Source organism: Botryllus schlosseri, chromosome 13 (genome assembly GCF_051294905.1).
Source record: "Botryllus schlosseri isolate E-star chromosome 13, Bs_hap1, whole genome shotgun sequence".
NCBI lineage: Eukaryota > Metazoa > Chordata > Ascidiacea > Stolidobranchia > Styelidae > Botryllus > Botryllus schlosseri.
The window spans coordinates 11519510-11538543 of NC_137248.1; the positions used below are offsets into that span (position 1 = coordinate 11519510).

The 19034-nt window shown below is 41.0% G+C and overlaps 1 protein-coding gene across 1 annotated transcript; it reads right to left on the bottom strand.

Annotated features, from left to right (window-relative positions):
• Window positions 1-3040: 3040 nt before the first annotated feature.
• LOC145454467 (propionyl-CoA carboxylase alpha chain, mitochondrial-like) lies at window positions 3041-13293 on the bottom strand. The gene is made up of 17 exons (XM_080332465.1): window positions 13067-13293; window positions 12902-12991; window positions 12100-12147; window positions 11808-11990; window positions 10896-10949; window positions 10665-10833; window positions 10339-10520; window positions 9735-9912; window positions 8869-8967; window positions 8699-8811; window positions 8174-8317; window positions 7975-8110; window positions 7711-7864; window positions 6887-6989; window positions 6658-6813; window positions 3698-3800; window positions 3041-3634 (listed from the first exon to the last, which is right to left on the bottom strand). The coding sequence occupies exons 1-17, from the start codon at window positions 13115-13117 to the stop codon at window positions 3450-3452; spliced, it is 2148 nt and encodes a 715-aa protein (XP_080188591.1). The 5' UTR covers window positions 13118-13293; the 3' UTR covers window positions 3041-3449.
• Between the last annotated feature and the right edge of the window lie 5741 nt (window positions 13294-19034).

Sequence of the window (19034 nt, forward strand, 5' to 3'; positions counted from 1 at the left end):
TGAAAGCGCCTGATCGTCAGTATCGCGAATGGCCAAAAACTTCTGAAAGCTTTGAACGAATTCACTTGGATTTCGCAGGTCCAATGAACAATAAAATGTTTCTGGTCATCGTCGATGCGCATTCGAAATATCCTTTCGTCAAAGTAATGAAAGTCGGTTCTACCACAACCTTGTGTGTGGTCAACGCTTTGCGGGAAGTCTTCTCAATTGAAGGCTTGCCCGTAACAATTGTCACGGATGGCGGGCCGCAATTCACATCGAATGAATTCGATACGTTTTGTTCTAATTTGGCAATCAGCCATATCGTATCACCGTCTTTTCACCCTGCCTCGAACGGGGAAGCGGAGCGTTTCGTCCAGACTTTAAAAGCTGGATTGATAAAAAATTGCGACGGGGGAAAAGATCTCAACTTCGCGCTCCAAACACTTCTCGCTACGTACGATGTGCACCGCACCCGGGCATAGACTGGAAAACGCCTGCCGAGATTTTACATGGTCGGCAGCCGCGCAATTTGTTAAGTTTGTGCTCGCCCTTCGATAAATCGAAACCCGTTACGCCTCGACAATCAGTCACTCATTTCGAGATTGGTTCCTTGGTTTACGCTCGCAGTTACCGACGCGGACCAAAGTGGGTTGCTGGCGTGGTGACGGAAATACTGGGACGTGTTGTGTACATTATAAAAACAGATCATGGGTATTGGAGGAGGCACAAGAACCAACTCCAACCACGCTTGATTTCAGCTGGCAATAATACAGCCACACAGGAAGTTGCTCAGCCTCAACGGTCACAAGCTGAGCAACCATTGGTTAGGAACAGGGCACAAGGTCCTGCAGCTAGTCCTGCCCGTATGTCGGGTAGACGTTATCCTCTTAGGAATAGGAAACCCCCGGATTTCTATAGACCTACGTAAATGTGGGCATCCCTTTAACTTACAGGGGAGGACTGTTATGTTCGTGCATTTACGTTCAGTGCTGTTCAACTCCTAATTTCTATAGGACTAGTAATTAACTCCAATCATTATTTCCTTGTGTGTCGTGCTTGTATTTATACCCTGTGTTCTGTTGTCTCGTGGTCTTTCATTTAACTGCACTCTGGATCGTGTCGCCTGTCTTAAAGTTATTCTGCTGTTAATATATACTGATTTCATATTGCAACCTCGTCGTATTGAGTTATTGTTCGAACAAGATCAAGAACATAACATAAAGAAGTCATTGAAATATTCGGGGCAACGACCGCAGTGAAACTGATACATAAACTTGGCGATTTCTAGTTTCCGCATATCTTCTATGTTTAGGACGCCGAATCTCTTCAGCAGCGACTTATTGGATGGGCAGCCAGGCCCTTTTGGGGCCCTAGCTATGATTCGGAGTACTTTATGCTGTAGTTTCTGCAGTGCCTTGAGTGCAGTTATACTGGCAGCCCCCCAACAGAGGATGCCATAATGTAACTTCGATTGGATTAAGGATTTAAAGAGTATCAGAAGAACCCATGCTGGCATGAAGCGCCCAAGGCTGTAGAACAGGCCGCACTTCGGTGATAATTTAGTTTCTAGGGACTGAATATGACTCTTCCAGGACATGTTCGAGTCCAGTAAAACTCCGAGATATTTGGCATTATCTGTGTTGGAAACGGGCTGACCAGCGATATTAACGGTTAGGTTATTTTTTGAATTTACTGTCAGCAATTGCGATTTCGAGGCGTTTATGCAAAGGTTGTTCTGGGCCGTCCACTCATGGACTTTGGGCATTTGGTCACCAGTCAGGGCATCCAGCTCTGCCGTCGAAGATGCGGAAGAGAGGAGGTGAGTATCATCAGCGAACAGTGTGGTGTTCAATGAGGAGGTTTCAAAAATGTCGTTGACATATAAGGTGAAAAGGACCGGTCCAAGTACTGAGCCCTGGGCACACCACAGGTCACCGGGTGAGGAGAGGACGAGGTGTCTGAGATCGCAACCATTTGTTGGCGTCCAGTGAGGTAACTTTTCATGAGCTCAAGTTGTGGTCCCCGAAGTCCGTAACGCGCCAATTTCGAGATGAGAATTTTATGATCTACGCAGTCAAACGCTTTTTTTAGGTCGAGAAAAATGCTACATCCCACATTTCGCTTCTCTGAGATATCATAGTACTGTTCGGCCACTGTTAGGAGGGCATGAGCGGTTTGGTGTTTGTTTCGGAAGCCAAATTGTTGAGGGGAAATGACAGACATTTTGGCGAGGAATGAGGACAGGCGGGAGAGGAGCAACTTTTCGAATACAATCCCGATGCATGGGAGAACGGATATCGGACGGTAATTGGTGACATTAGTTCTATCCCCAGCTTTGTGTACAGGGACTACTCTGGCTTTTTTTAGATAGCTTGGGTAGACTCCATTTTCTATCATGAAGTTGAAAAAATGGGCCATATATTGACCGATATGCAGGCTTATCATTTTTAAAAACCATGATGGGATTTGGTCATAGCCGTCGGCCTTGTGCGATTTCAGTTTGTGGATGGCTACTTCTACTTCGTATTTGGTCATAGGTTCAAGCACAATTGACTGGGATATCGATCTCACCTCTGACCTGGCCGACACAGGTTTTGTAATAGAAGAAGCAATACTTGGGCCTACGTTACAAAAATATTCATTGAAGTGATTCGCGATGGCCGCCGGGTCTGAAAGTTTGTTTCCGGTATCCGAATTCACAATTTCCGAAACAGACTTATGGCCTTTTTTTCGATGTAGGAGAGAGTTTATGGCCTTTTTTTCGATGTAGGAGAGAGTTAAGTCCTGACCATGTTTTTCGAGTGTCCTTTATGTGTCTGTTGAAAAATCTCTCATTGTACTTTGCTTTTGCTTTGTATCTGATTGACAGGCCACGCAGTAACCGTTCTATCCCATTCAGTTTTCCATGGTGTCACTCATAAGCCGGTTATTTTACCGGTACTCGTAGTATAAACACCTCAACGGTGACACAAATAAAAACTACATACAAGCAGAACCCATCAATGGATATAAGTGCACCAAGCAATCTTCTTCCTCTTCGAACCTGGCAATAACCGAGTTGTTACAATTCATATATTTTATTGCAGCCGTTCAGCCATATTAGTAACCAATTTCATAGCAACGCCACACTGAGGAACACAATCACTTAACACAATAGCATAATGAAATCCGCCAAGACGGTCTTTCTTTTCGCGGAAATAAGCGAGGTAGGCTATTCGACTCGTCAGGCGAGGTAGGCTATTCGACTCGTCAAGTTGGATCAATAAATAAAGGAACAGTGATCAATTCAAGACTTGTGCGTAGCGCGATTCCGAGAACTCGAATCGAGAAAAATACCTCGCTATCCCAATAATGAAATAGCAGGAAACAGGCACATACGAGCGGGAAATAGGCCGAAATCCAGCGGTAACCACGGTAGATATTGAACTTTGAGATAGCAAAATAAGACGAGGTGTGCAGAAAATATGTTATTCCAACTCTACAATCAAGTCTCCTTCCCCAATACTATCACCGGCTTTACAATGAATCAGCTTGATTTTTCCGTCTCGGGCACATGTCAGGCTATTCTGCATCTTCATCGCTTCCACGACACATATCTCTTGGCCTGCCGCAACCGTGTCACCAACGTTACAGTTTACAGACAAAATGGTACCTAAAAGACAGAAGATGAAGGAAGGCTTTCGACCCTTAAAATCGTCGCAGTATGTTTCGATACCTGGCATAGGAGATCGCAGCATCGTTGTCTCGTCTTCTTTTACCTTTTCCGGCATGAATTCCGTCATTCTAGCAGCAGTCGCACTGAGGACTTTCAGTTCAAACTGAGAAAAGGAAAGGAACGAAACTGATATAATGGAAACTTACAAAATAGGAGATCAAATAACTCAATCGAACTAGTGCTATAAGTTTGAATTTGTTGCTATACGTGAATGTCGCCCAGTGGTAAAGCCACATTCTTGACATACTAGACCAGTGGTTCTCAGCATTTTAGGGGGCCCGCGAAACCTTTCAATTTGAAAAATGATTGATAACCTAATTTTGTATTTTTTAAATTAGAGAGATCACGAGACATCGCCGCATAAGTGCTAAAACTTCATAACTAACACAAACATGATATCCGTCTGAGATGAAATATTATACAAATATGGGGTGGCGGTCACCTCATACAATATGCTTGCACGCCCGCCGTCTGCGCTGTCAATTTGCGAGTCCGTAATATCGCATAAATGTCAACATTTACAATTACCGATACGCGCGCGAATAATTGAATACGCAGTTACGTCGTCAACGACGAACTAGTGCTAAAAACGCCCCAATAAATTGTAATCCGTGATTAGTAATCATACAATCGAAGCAACCTCGTTTACGACATCGATTTCGACACGCTCGCGCTGAGAAACACCATCTCCTCTCTCGACCAGACGAGTGAATTCACGTTCTATTTCTCTCAATTAAAATGTATTTTCGCGCATATTCGTTTACAAAATGATTCTCGAGTTAGTCTTCTCCATTGGATCGCAAAATAGGACAGAGTGTTTGTGTATGTATGCCTGCGAATAGAAAGTCATTCGAATATTCATTACTCTAACAAGGCTTTTCTAACTTTATGGGGAAATGCAGCAATGCAGCTCAACCGTCGTCATAATGAGCAAGCAATAGTCGCTATGTCAGACTCAGAACCCCATTGTGCTGTACGCAAGTGGGGGAATTACTGATTAGATGTGCGCTTTCTTGTTTGCTATTTATCTATTCTTGTCTGCTTTAGACACTCGTATTCCCTCGATATCACTTGTCAGTGTTTGATTTGTTATCAATACTGCGCATTGTACAGTTCACGGCGTTGAATTGCCTTGTCAAATATTGCCGCAACAGGAGATTTTCGGTGTCGCAAATTCTGAATTTATTTGATTAGTTTGAGACGGAACGTTCTATGTTTCAATAAACATCATTGCTGGACGGACTCTATCGTGCGCAACCATATCGCTGATCGAATTCCAAACCATCGGTATTTATATTTCTACTGATAAGGTTGCGGCAATGCGGCATGCACCCGTGGTGCTCTCGCTGCAATAACATCTGGATAATTAAAATCGCACCATTTCACGATGAAATCCGACTGGCTGATCGGGACGTACGTAGGCCCCGGGCTGATATTAAGCAGCCCGTTATTGTATGCGAAATGGGTCATTGACATCTGATGTGCGCTATCGTCTATTGTTTGATTTAGCGCGACCCGCATGCAGGCATGCACGCTATAATCGCTGGCATGCATGAACTATCAGGTGCACCAGGCTAGGTCTGATATCGTTACCAGCCTGAACTATAGAGTCTACAGCAGGACTGGCGCATGTTATAACTACGCTGACCTAAACTATAGCGTCTGCTACACGCCTCGCATGATTTGCCTGATCTCTCTACTTTGACAGAGTGAAATTGAATAATAACTTTTAATCTGCGCAATTGGCCACGAACCGACTCGAAAGCACGTAACTGATTAGCGCTAATACTAAAACAGCAGATGTGTGTTAAAGCAGAGTCATCAAAAGATATGACAGACCCGAATCACCTGAAATCGGTGCCATTACAGAACAGATTCCACGGCAGACTTCAATCGTATTAATTTGTTAAATTGTTTGTCGTCACCGAGATTGGGTATTTCAATTGTTCGTGGGCGCGTGTTGGTCATTAGTGAATTGTTGATATTGGAGCAAGATCGAAGAATCGCTAATTAACGGCTGGCCTCGCTTGCAAGCTTACGCGCACATATGCGCGTGAATTCGTCAACACAATGAAGGTTGTCCTATCCATGTATTATGAGCATGAGCATTTACGCATTTACTTGAACCATAATAAATTGATGATTTGATAAACTTATAACAATTTCAAACCCCTCCCTTGTTTTTATCTGGCCGCAAAATAAAAGTCGGCACCTATGCTGATACAAACATATCGCTGTTTGAAGATGTTTTGTCCGAGTCTTGAAAAATTAATTGTTTGCGAAAATCCCTTTTATCCTGTGATATGCATAACCGGTATTCCAGAATAACTTCAAGATGAGCTGCTAGATAGAAATGAATATGATGAATGTTATATGTTCACTAAAAATCGTTTCTTAATTTTGATGTCATATATTCATGATCATACCCAAACGTATTCAGAAGCGGTGTGTTAATGTTACATTCATCACCACCTATCTATGTGGAAATGAATTTTCGGCACTCTTTTGTATCAGCTCAGATTTTCGAGACATGCGTATTTCAAGAAATAAAGCTACAGAATCCACTTCCATTTAATTAAAAAAGTATTCACAATTACTACATAAATAGTAGGTTATGATGCAATTTTCAAGAATGGTCATTTTTTCCGTTCATCGCTAGACTACAAGACAGATGACGGTTGCACGATAGTAGAGCTAAAATTGAACTGAAACTATAGCGGTCCGCGAAGACAAAAAGGTTGAGACCCACTGCACTAGACTCATCAGAAGTATTAGGTCTACATTCAATCCATTCTAGAAGCTAACATCTAGCATTTTATGATAACGATGTGTGACACAAAGCCAGTCGGGCAAGTGCTTATAGAATCTTACATCACCCATGTAGGACTCTTAAGTTCAATATCAAGGTCTCATTTCGACTACATACGAGGGCAGAACAGTATAACTGGCATATTACATACCATTGTTCCATGGTATTGAATGACATATTCTCCGTTCGCATTGGACTTCACACATTGCACGGCGAACGGCTTTCCATTGTTCACAGAAATTGTTTGAACAGGATTGGTGAGGTTCCAATCTCTTGATAATGTCAAAACAGTATTGTTCATAGTGACCTAGTTATCAAAGAAAAGAAAACTCAAATTTTAGATTTTCACTTTTCCGGCCACATTCTCAAAGCCGCGTCACCTCGAATCTGTCGTCAAACATTTCGACTGATGCGTCACACGTTTGATCATTCAACTCAATCTGTACATTCCATCTCGACGATTCTTCTCCAAGAACAGGTAGCCTGAGACAGAAGTCAAGACATGGCACTCTTAGCGCAAGCCTAATTCAGTAAATACATGGATTAACGAAAGCATTATTGTAAAGCGTTAATAGCAAGTAGCCTACTCCAGCATCAAAGCAATGATTAGTAGAACTGCAAATAGTCTAAAAACATAATCACTCAAGTAGTACAAGTATGCAATACCATTTCAACACTCGTAAAAGTAGAACCACGTCATTACTGACCACCTCCATGTAGGGCTGGGTAAAAACTAGCACCAGAGTGATAGATTCAGAGTTGAGTATTCGAGTACTGTTCATTCTTACTTCATGACATTAGGACTAAGTAAATAATATCAATTACACTTGAAAAAATTCAAAATCATGTACAATACAATGATACGATTGTCGTTCATAAAACATATAAGGTAAGGGGCACACTACGAACGATAGACTCGCTACTAAACTCCAACAGGGGTACCTAGAACTCCCTAAACTCAAATAAAATTTGACGATTGTTTCGGATTGGTGTACGGGACTCGTTATGCCAAGTCCCAGTCAAACGTTACTGCCATCGGCTCAAATCTGCCATCGGCTCAAATCTTGGTTAAGCAATGAGGTCTATCTCTTAAAATACATGGTAATACATCAAGAAGAACAGCACACATTGGCATATTTGACAAATGGTTGACAAGTACAATCCCCAAGATTTCATTTTGCATTCACTACATCCGTAATACTACCTCGTCTGATTTGTGTATTGTAGAAGTGCTCGTTGTTGGAAGGCATAGAAAGCGCCCGCGACCGCCTTTAACTCGTTCTCTTCCGGCAATGACAAGCTTTTACCTTTGAATCCGTCCGGATAAACCTCGGCAAGAAAGTTGGTACTGATATCCCCTGAATCAAAACACTGTGCATCACACACCACAGAAAGGATGAGCACACATTATTTATATCCACGTCGCTTCAGCACTTCGGTTAGTTAGTGTATCGCATCGAATACGAACCTGAAACGAATCTCGGATGCTTAAGCACTTCGTAACAGAGGGGTACATTGTGAGTGACTCCACGAATGACATAATTGTTCAACGCGTCGCACATAATATCGATGGCATCTTGCCGAGTCTTTCCGTAACTGATAAGCTGAATACGAGATCAAATGAGAAAAATCGCAACGCAGGCTACCACATCGTACTATCAACAAACCTTGGATATCATTGGATCGTAATAGATGCTAATTTCACTTCCTTCTTTGATTCCACTGTCCACTCTGACACCGGGGATATGAGATGGCTCGACATATCGGTTCAAGCGACCGATGGATGGCAATCCGAAGGATTTGTAAGGATCCTTGAGCAATTCAGATTCATTAATATTCAATGATATAACACTGTACTGCTACAGTAACCAAGTAGGCCTATAGCACAAGGTTGTGTCTACTTCAGCTGCCTGGTAATGAATTTTGCTTTCAATAATCATACTTGAAATTTAGGTTTCCATGATTAATCAAGAACAGACTGTTGGAAATTATGGGTCACTTTTGATTTATTTGCCACAATTTGACAATATTCCCAAATTAATAGCAAATGTTGCTTCATAAATACTTCAAAAGTTTCGTATGTGACAAGTTTAGAGGATGACGTAAAAGAAATAGCTAAAACCATCAAGTCTTGAAATTCACTAAGGAAAATACCGCCAATGCTATTGCTACTTGCATTATCGCCTGATTACCTCGGCGTACACTCTGCACTCCATCGCCCAACCTTTAATACCAATATCGGATTGTCGAACGGAGAGTTTGTGTCCGGCAGCCACCCTTATCATCTCGTGGACCAAATCGAGACCTTGAAAGGAGAATCGTGTTTAGCTACAGAATTGGCACAGTCGCATACCGCAATCACCAGTAATGAGTTCCGTCACGGGATGCTCCACTTGCAACCTGGTGTTCATCTCCAGAAAGTAGAAGTTCTTTTGAGAATCCACCAAGAACTCGACCGTTCCTATCAAAGTGGAAATGCTATCAAGACTGAGCATGGCTGGACGAAAGATGAAATTTCGGGCGATACAGAAACAGTATGAAAAGACGGTCAAAGTAGTCAGTGTTGCTACTGTAGTGGAAGTAGAAGTAACGCTATCAATTTCTACTCAATTGCAAGTAGTAGTAGCAATGTCCAATGTATCAAACCCACTTCATATTGAGTTTGAGATAGAAAGTGATAGGTCTGGAAAGTAGGCTACTTGAAAAATAAATTTGGTTAAGGGTTTTGCCTTGGTGGAGTCTACTTTCAAAATTACAACGCTAGACAACTACTGAAGCTTAAAAATACTACTTTTTACCAACTGCAAATAATTAACTGTACAGAGTAAGCAAAACCACTTGAACATGCACTCCATGTAGGCCGTAGGGATATCTACAAGAGTAATTAGGAAAAAGTCAAATTACTTCGTCACTGACCACACCTCATCAAGATCACCGAATATCAGAAATCTTCAAGACATGTTTCAAACTTTGATGAAAAACAGGCCTTTTGAGTTTACACATAAGAACGAATTCGGTCCAGTTGAATCACGATGCGATTCAAAGTCGAGATTGCCAGTTTCAAATTGAAAATAAAGAGCACAAACACTTGCAAAATGAATCTCCAGAATTCTGAGGTTTGTTCAAATCGATGAAATTCTGCAGAAAATGGAAGCGCGAGCTACGATGAATTTTTATTACCATCAATATCCACACTTTACGAAACCTTAAAAATCTAGTGAAACCAACCTGCACTCTGGTACTTGACGGCCGCCGCTAGGGAAACGGCTTGTTCCCCCATCTGACGACGCGTGTCAGGGTCCAAGAAAGTAGACGGGGCTTCCTCGACCACTTTCTGATTCCTTCTCTGGATGGAGCACTCCCGCTCGTTCAACCAAAGCGTGTTTCCGTGGCTGTCGGCGAGAACCTAAGCGCAAGGAAGACCATGTATGAGCAGCGAAGATTCTCGAAATATTTTCTCTTCAGAGCAGTGGTTCTCAAACTGGGAGCGGCCCCTTGAGGGGAGTGGAAGCATCTTAAGCGGGGGCACGAAGCTGCAGTTGAATGAAACTTCTTTCGAGCTCTGCGCGGTTGACCTCCACCTTATTGTTATTTTTCAGTCTATTGTTTTTTTTTCATATTTGAGTTTAACCTTACAACTGCCATAACCTTCAATGCCATCAAACTATCCGTTGGGATTGCTAGCATTGTGATAGCCCTCTTTGGTATTTTGCGATGATATCACAATGAGGGGGGCGTGGAATTTTCACTGTCACAAAGGGGTGCGTGTCTACAAAACTTTGAGAACCACTGCTTCTGAGCATTGCTGGCAATTCCAATCTCTGGCACTAACCTGAACCTCGATGTGACGCGGGTTGTCGATATATTTTTCGATGAGTAACCGATCGTCTCCAAAGCTCGAAGCGGCTTCTTGTGAAGAAAACCGGAAGCCTTCGATCGTCTCCTCATCGTTCCAAGCAATCCTCATTCCCTTGCCTCCACCACCGGCAGAGGCTTTGATCATAACGGGATAACCTAATTAAATGGAATCTGATTACCGCCGAGCTAACTAAGGACGAGATGTAGCCGATATTGATTAACATCAACAGCGTCATTGAAACAGCGAATTAAATTGTGCAGACTTCTTGCAGGATGAGGACAACTGCAGAATTCTCATACCTATGTCATTAGCGATAGTCACAGCTTCTTCTGGAGACTTGACAACGCCGTCAAAACCAGGTATGGTATTTACCCCGGCTTCTTTAGCGACAACTTTGGACTCAATCTTATCTCCCATTACTTTGATGGCATGAGTTCCGGGGCCAATGAATGCGACATTGTTTTGAGCCTGGCGGAACAGGTTGAACGATATAACCGCGTTCGCACGAAACAGTGCCACGCCATACTTACCAATTTTTGTGCAAATACACGATTTTCTGACAAGAATCCATAGCCTGGGTGAACCTGAAGGACAAATGAGATTTATGTGGATCATAATGCAGGAATTCATGCAACAACATTGTATGGATCGTTCCGGGCATGCTATTAGTCTGACCTGCATGCGACTTTCAATAATTTCATTGCAATTGGAATCATTTACTTGGCAAGTTGATTAGCTGATATATTCAGATAGAAACTTCAAAATATTTCATGAACATTAGCGACTAATTGATAGTTTCAGGCATGCTATTAGTCTGAACTGAATGCGACTTTTCAATAATTTCATTGCAATTGGAATCATTTACTTGGCAAGTCGATTAGCCGATATATTCAAATAGAAACTTCAAAATATTTCATGAACATTAGCGACTAATTGATAGTACCCAACATCTGAATCATTGGAATTATAACATTATTTTAATATCGGTGTTTGGAATATCAACTCTTTCCATTGTAACGTAAGGCTAATTGACTATGAAGGCTACAGTAGTATTTCAAATAGCAGTTTTTGTGAGTATTTCAAATAGCTACTTGAGCAATTTTGTGATCTAGATGTCTACAAGTGATTTTGGGCACGAACTAGCGGGTACGAATACATGTGTACTTGTGTAGTGAATTCAGCCTTGTCCGCTGCTGATTGGCATTGGAATGCTTGGTTGAAACAGAGTTCAACATGCAACAAGTATTGAATTCATATACTAGGATCGCCTTATTGGCAGACTAGGATCGACTTGTTGCGTCTCAGTAATGGATCATTTGAGAGATTCCGAATTAGAATTGAGCAACGTCTCTGTTTAGTACCCTGACACTGCTCCAGGGGTACTACACGATACGCAAGTTCGAGCAGCTCGCCATGAGCCTTAAACATAACAGAAACCTTACCGCTTGCGCTCCAGTGTGCTTGATAACGTCCATGATCTTATCCATATCGAGGTAGCTCTGATTAGAAGGTGGGGGGCCAACGCAATAAGCTTCATTCGCCATTTGAGAGTGAACAGAGTTTTTGTCAGCCTCGCTGTACACAGCTACAGTAGAAATGCCCAACTCCTTGCACGTCTTCATCACCTGAAATACGCGGGAATAAAAAGTTGTTACAGCTTCCAGGTAAACTACTAGATTTATAGGTTACACACCCATTATGACAAGAGTTTCAACGAAGGTTTATAAATCTTACCCGGCAAGCGATCTCTCCTCTGTTGGCAATAAGAATCTTGTCAAAAGTCTGTAATAATAACAATGATAAATGTCACTCCAACACAATGTATAAACAAGGAAGATGAGGCTATCGTCAAAAGAATTAATTTACAATGCGCATCAAAGGAACGTATCACAAAAGGTTATAATATGAAAAAAACACCACTTTCATGATTCAAGCGTTTGATAACCAAATAAGTCCTGAAGCAAAATTCGGATTTCTATGACGTATTGATAAATCACTTCCAGTTTGAAGATTTGGAAACAGAAATGTTTTTCACTCGAGTGATGGGTTCACTCGTTTTGCAGTACAGGTTTTCCCTAAGAGCAGTTATATGGTCTCTTCCAATTCCCAATATAGTTCAAATGGTGTAATATCTTTGTCAAATGACGTAAATGCTCTGTAGATGCTTGAATGTTTGGATTCAGTTTTGGCGGTAGGCCTCTATGAAATCTCGGTTCATTTTTAGATATAAATCCTGCATGACGAGAGGTTTTCTGCATAGAATAATTAAGTAAATAAACAGAAAGCTCTGCGTGACGTTGCCACCAATTCTACTCTGGTTGGTAGGGTTCGCCGGAAAAAACTCGGGATTTCAATAAAATTCAAATAAGATCAAGTTAAGGTGTTACATCTTCTGTTATTCAAGGATATGTAGACACATAATTGATTGGTGGCTCGTATTGTCGTCAGTGTGATCACGTATAAATATTTTATAGCAAAGACTATGGCAACATCATTATAGGTTCTAGAATACATAGGCGATACTTCAATAGTATACCTTTTCTTCAGTATCCTGCACCTTTGAAGCAACTGCAGCAAGAGATCTTCCGAACGATGTATGAACATGACGACCGCAGGGCCGGTGAACCTGAATAAGCACCAAATTACACAGCAGAAAAAGAGGCAAGAGGCATAGCCGAGATTACAGTCGTGCAAAACTTACGGTTGTCTTTCTACTAGACTCTAACACGAAACGACGCAAAATCAAAGACATGATGTGATTCTGTGGTATTTCGAAACTTCAAATGTAGACTTGAACGTAGTTCGAATGAAGACAACACAACAGAACCGAACCAAACAATCACCAACAAACGAATGACTAGAATGAGAACTGTCACGTTGCACTCGGCAATTCGACAACACTGATTGATCTGCTGATTGGCAAAGAGGGAAATCACCATGAAATATCACCACTTACTAAATTATGATAATGTGCACGAGAAACATTGTTTGCAACGAGTAGTATCATTGAAGCCTGATCCAACCATGCTCCAATTATGATCCTTACACAGTCTATGTATCCTAAAATTGACCCCGCGTAAGTAAGTGGTGATATGTGTACTCGGTTGAGTGTCATTAGGGTTACCATATTCTGGAATCGGGAAAGGAGGACACTTATCAAATCATAAAAGCCATCAGGACATTCTCAGAAGCAGCACTTTCACGGGAAATTTAATTTATAATTCAAATCTTTGATGCTCTCTTTTTTGATGGATACTTTCATCACCTAGGTCATGGTGCTCTGCTCTCAGTCTGAACGCAGACAGAGATATAGTCCTATATAAATATATAAAGTTAATTTACCTAATATATATCATTGGTTTACCGAAATTGAAAACAGCTGATTTTGATATATTTACTACGAATCTTGTTTTGTCGACTAAAGAAAATGAACGTCTTTCGTGGTCGTTGGGTGCATTTTAGGCTAAAAAGTAGGACAAATTGTCAAATGGGGGACATTAGGACGAAGGGGGGACACTTCTTCAAAAAGAAGGACAAATCCTAAAGGATGACGCATGGTAACCCCACATTCGTGGCTATGCTTTACATTCTATAGTGTCATCATAGCAATTTAAAACATTGTATGGTATCACAACTCTCGTGGTAATCCTTCAGATTTCTGACCACAGTTAAATTCACTAAGGAACAGGGGTGGAATTACTACTAAATAAATACAGTCCATCCTCAAGATTACCGGACCACGACTGACATATCGATCTCGCTTTCCATGACATGCCGCCTTATTTCTTGTCGCTTTCTTTTTCCTATACTAGGCTTACCATAATTTGGAAATCTAAAAAGAGGACACTTTTTCAGAAATTTGAGACTTGCAAAACCGGAGAAGAATTCTCAAAAATCGGTGAATTTTTCCCACTTTGTGATCGGTTGACTAAAAAAAGGTCAACTTTCCGCTCAGAGCTCAAAATACCGTTTTCTCTCCACATTGCTAGGTGGTTGACTAAAAAAAGGTCAACTTTCACACTCAGAGCCCAAAATACCGTTTCTTCCTCCACATTGCCGCGGGGTGGTTGACTAAAAAAAAGGACAACTTTTCGCCCAGCCGGCCGGAGCGTCACTTCTGTACTAATTTACGGCATATCACTTGCATTCTGCTCTCTGCTCTAAATATGACCTAAATTTTCAAAAAAGAGGACAAAAGGGCGTCCTCCGAGGACACTTTCAAAATAGTCAAAAAAGAGGACAAATCCTCTTAAAAGAGGACGTATGGTAACCCTATTCTACACTATCTTCTTTACCCTTTATCTTATTCAGTGTGCATGCCTCCTCTTTACATCGCCTAGGCCAAGGTGGGTGTCTGATTCCATCGACTACTCCAAGTCGCTTCGACATCTTCCTGTCTTTTCATTGTATCGCATTTTTGTGGTGGATTGAACTGATAAAAATTACTAATAAACCAATGATGATGATGATGCTACCACCGTATCCGACACCACTCCTCCGAGTTGGTCTTCGATCATAATATGGGGGAGGGCGCCATATCATGATATTTTCTAAATCGGGGTGTTCGAGTAAACATAGGATTAGTATCGCATTCCCATCAACGCTATCATTTTCATCTCATGATGCGGACGAATGCTGATGCTATCGAAAATTTATAGGCCTACCTTCCGAGATGCAATAATATGAATCCAGCTCTGCACCTTCTTCATAGCTCAATTTGCAGCTTTTGACATTTTTTAAATATTTTTACATAATAAATATATATATTAATTATATTATAATAAATAGAAACATTCTTCTCCTGTAGCAATGCGGCTACTGGTGGGAATTGAACCAAATTTGGTACGTAGGCTTAAATACAGAGGTGGTCAGTAACGAAGGACTTATATTTTTTCGAAATACTCAAGTAGTTTTCCTCTACTTCTGGTACTTACTCAAGTAGATTTGATTTTCGCTACTTCTACTTCGTAATATTTTGTGATCCACTTACTTACTTTTCGCTATTTTCAGTTTGTCAAGTAGAAGTAGTTAAATCCACCAATCAGGAAGATAGCATTTCGGGGCTGTTTTCACGGAATATCAACATTTAATTTTCATAAAAGTTGCGTAAAGCCCAGAATTTTCATCGCGCTTCGCGCTCAGTCGATGATACGAAGTAACCATTCTGATTTCACGATGGTATCGGTGAATATAATTTGGGTAGCGGGTGGGTGTGGTTCCATTCACACCACATTGTCGCCCTTCGCCCATATGAAATATCTCATCACAGTATTATATATTTGACTCATCGTAACGTTTGAAACCGATGTTTCGCAATCTAGTATTGACCTAGGGGAGACCGGGGACAATTGTAACACTTTTCGTATTTTCCAGCATTACGTGTTTTTCTCGTGGAAATTTCACTTCCAAAGTTTTTTATAAAGAAGCCAGCAACTCGATAGTTGATATGAAAACTAAATTGGAACTCAATCAACAATCAATCATAGAAATTTTGGGTCGCAAAAATCGCTATGCTCAAATGTTACAATCGCCCCGTACCCAGGGGCAATTGTACCACCCTTGCGGGGCAATTGTAACAGTGTTATTTATAACTAAACACAAACTAAATGAACAACGAAAACGGAAGCACAAATTATAACATTGCATGAAACTAAAGGAAGAGACGTTTGAGCGCTTCTAGGCTACGCCCCATCGCATTTATGGCATCTGAATGCAATATCACCCTTCGTGTCTTGTTCAAGCTTAAAGTGTACAAGAGACACATTTATTCCATCATCTCCCTACACATATTCGGCTTCTTTTACCAAGGTTCTGTTGTTAAGCGGGCATAATGGGTTGGTCATTCGGTCACCTGCGAAGGTGCGAAACCGACCTGGCTAACATATCTTGGTTGAATGGGCCGATGATAGTATAGTAAAACGAGGACGCAACATTGTGTGGCGTCAAAGCTATAATGACATTTATCTGTGCTGTAGAAAATTAACATAAATTGTTCACATCAAATATCAAAATGTAAGTGGGCCATGATCAAAGTCAGAGGACGAGAATTAAGTCATGACTATTGAAGTTCGACACACCAAAAGTCGATCAATATGAGAAAGGGTGGTTGAATCACGAAAATAACCGAACCGTCAGATTCACATCACCACTATTGTATGGACGTTTCGACAGATGATAATGTTAGAATTGGTATCGCAAGGCAGTATCTGTTCTGGTGAACTTCTGTCTGTTGCAAGATTATTCGGCAGTAGATGAATGGTAATACCAACATATGAACAAAGACTTTCAGAATTGATAACATATTGTAACGGGGCAAAAGTAACAGAGTGTTACGATTGCCCCTGACACGCTCGACCATGATTAGTGTCTTAGTATGGTACCTTCCCGGTGATGCAAGTCCTATTCTTTCTATCACCACGGTAGACTATAGTAACATTGTTCCAGCTACACATATTACGTTGTAACTACTTGAGGTACTATTCGTCTAGACAAATTATTCCAGACCAGAAAAACTTTACTCAAGGGTCAGAAATTTCGTTTTTTGCAAATTTTTCCGGGGTTTCGCATCGTAGCTCAACGTAACTCCAGGTATAATAGGAGAGATAACTACTGCATGCACACTTGAAATATCAAGCTGATTTCTCCATCCTACTAGCGGTGAGGTCGATTGTTACATTTGCCCCTAGTTACATTTGTCCGCGGTCTCCCCTACTTATTGTAATCTAGCAGTTCATGAAGTGTCCTAATCTGGAAAATTGGACTCTGACTTTCATTTTAGTTTTAGATCTGTTTTAGCACACCACTTTTGAAATTTTCTGGACTAAAGACATGAAATACATTTTCCGCTTTTAGAAGTAGTATTTATATTTCACTTTCAATTCCCCGTATCATATACTTTAAGTTTTAATTAATATCAGTTCTTTTTCCTGGATAACATACATGTTGAAGTATAAAAGCAAGTGGATTAATGCCTTTAGTTTCCGGAAATAAAGCTACACAATATGGCATGTTTACCACCCACCATATCGCGTAAAGTGTTTACACCGTATCCTATACAACTTCCTGGTATTGTTCTTCAGCTAAAGCTACGGGCCTTATAATATGGGGGAGTGCGCCATACCATGATATTCTAAAACGTGCTGTTCGATTAAACAGAGGATTAGTATCGCATTTCCATATCAATACTATCATTTTCATCCATGATGCGGACGAATGCTTATGCTGTCGAAAATTGAATACCTCCTGGCATGCATCAATATGAATCAAGCTCTGCACCTTTCGCATAGCTCAATTTGCGCTTTTTGACAATCCATGCGAACGAATTACGATCATTTTCACAACTACTTACTTACTTGAGTAGATTTAAAGTCAGTCAATTCTACTTCTACTTCAAGTAGTTTTAGGTTGCTTATGGAAGAAGTACTTCTACTTGTACTTGAGTAGATTTTTCCGTCGCTACTTCTACTTCTACAAGAGTAGTTTTCTTGACTACTTTGATAACCTCCTGCTTCAATTACGGAACCTAACAATTTTATCAAGTAATAGCCAGTGCAATTTGAGAAAAAAGTCAATTTTGAACACCCCTAACGTACAGTCGCCTAACTCTCAAAGCCATAAAAGAGAGGACGAATTGCGAAAAAGAGGATATTTGGGCGCAGCTTACTCGGGAGGACATTTTACATTTCTTGAAAAAAGAGGACAAATCCTCTTTGAAGAGGACATATGCCCTAGATCAGGGGTTCTCAACCCGCGGCCCGCGGGCCGCATGCGGCCCGCAGAGGTTTATTTTGCGGCCCGCGACACCTTTCATCATGAACGCAATTATTACTGACACGATATTGTTACATATTAATTTAGCTGCTTAGCTATCTTATCGCACCGTCTCTGTTTCATTTGATTACTCATTTTTGATGTGTTCTGGTTTCTTGATATATGCTCGAGTTTCGATTGTTATTGTTTTGAATCTGTATTCGGTTGACTCTGGTTCAAGAGAATCCCTCTACGTAGTACACTATTTAAAGAGTGTTTCACTCACCGCGAATGGCTTGAACAGAAACAAGAATAAGGAATGGCAAATTAAACGACGAACACTGGGTTTGTAACTCAGCGTGGAACAATGAATTTGCTTTCTTAGATATAAATGGAAAACCGATGTGTCATATTTGTCGAAAAACAGTTTTCGTAAGGCGTAACGAAGCGTTGAAGCTCAAAATTATACCACGACAGTTTTGTCTGGAGTTATAAATATCGCCTGATATTAGAAAAATGTTGCCAGCTAGGTGTCAAGCCCATAGCAATCCATATTTTGAAGCATTGTAAAATTGCCGACGACGTTGCAGACACATCGTTCAAAATTGCTGGGAATATCGCAAAACCCAAGAAATCTGCTAGCTAAGCTGTGATTTCAATAAAACTGTGCTAGTATTCGCTGTTTCCGGAATTTAGCGGCAATGACAACATCACCTGACATATTCCGAAGCTGCAGTTGTCTGATTCAACCGTGACCAAATGAGTAACAACAATGTCAGTCGATCTTTTATCGCATGTTCTGAAACACGTTGCCGCCTAGACTACTTTAGCCTAGCATTGGACGAATTCACCGTCTCCACAGACACTGCATAGCTAATTACCCGGGTGCATTTTATCAGAGTGGACATATTTGCAGAGGA

Bases quoted from the DNA above. Each gene is read 5' to 3' on its own strand.
- LOC145454467 (XM_080332465.1), bottom strand. From the start codon at position 13,117: ATGTCTTTGATTTTGCGTCGTTTCGTGTTAGAGTCTAGTAGAAAGACA. The intron at 10,950-11,807 runs GTAAGGTTTCTG...TTTGTCCTTCAG, and splicing joins AGCACACTGGAGCGCAAGCG to GTTCACCCAGGCTATGGATT. The intron at 8,111-8,173 runs GTTTGTTGATAG...TCTCGTATTCAG, and splicing joins ACGATCCAATGATATCCAAG to CTTATCAGTTACGGAAAGAC.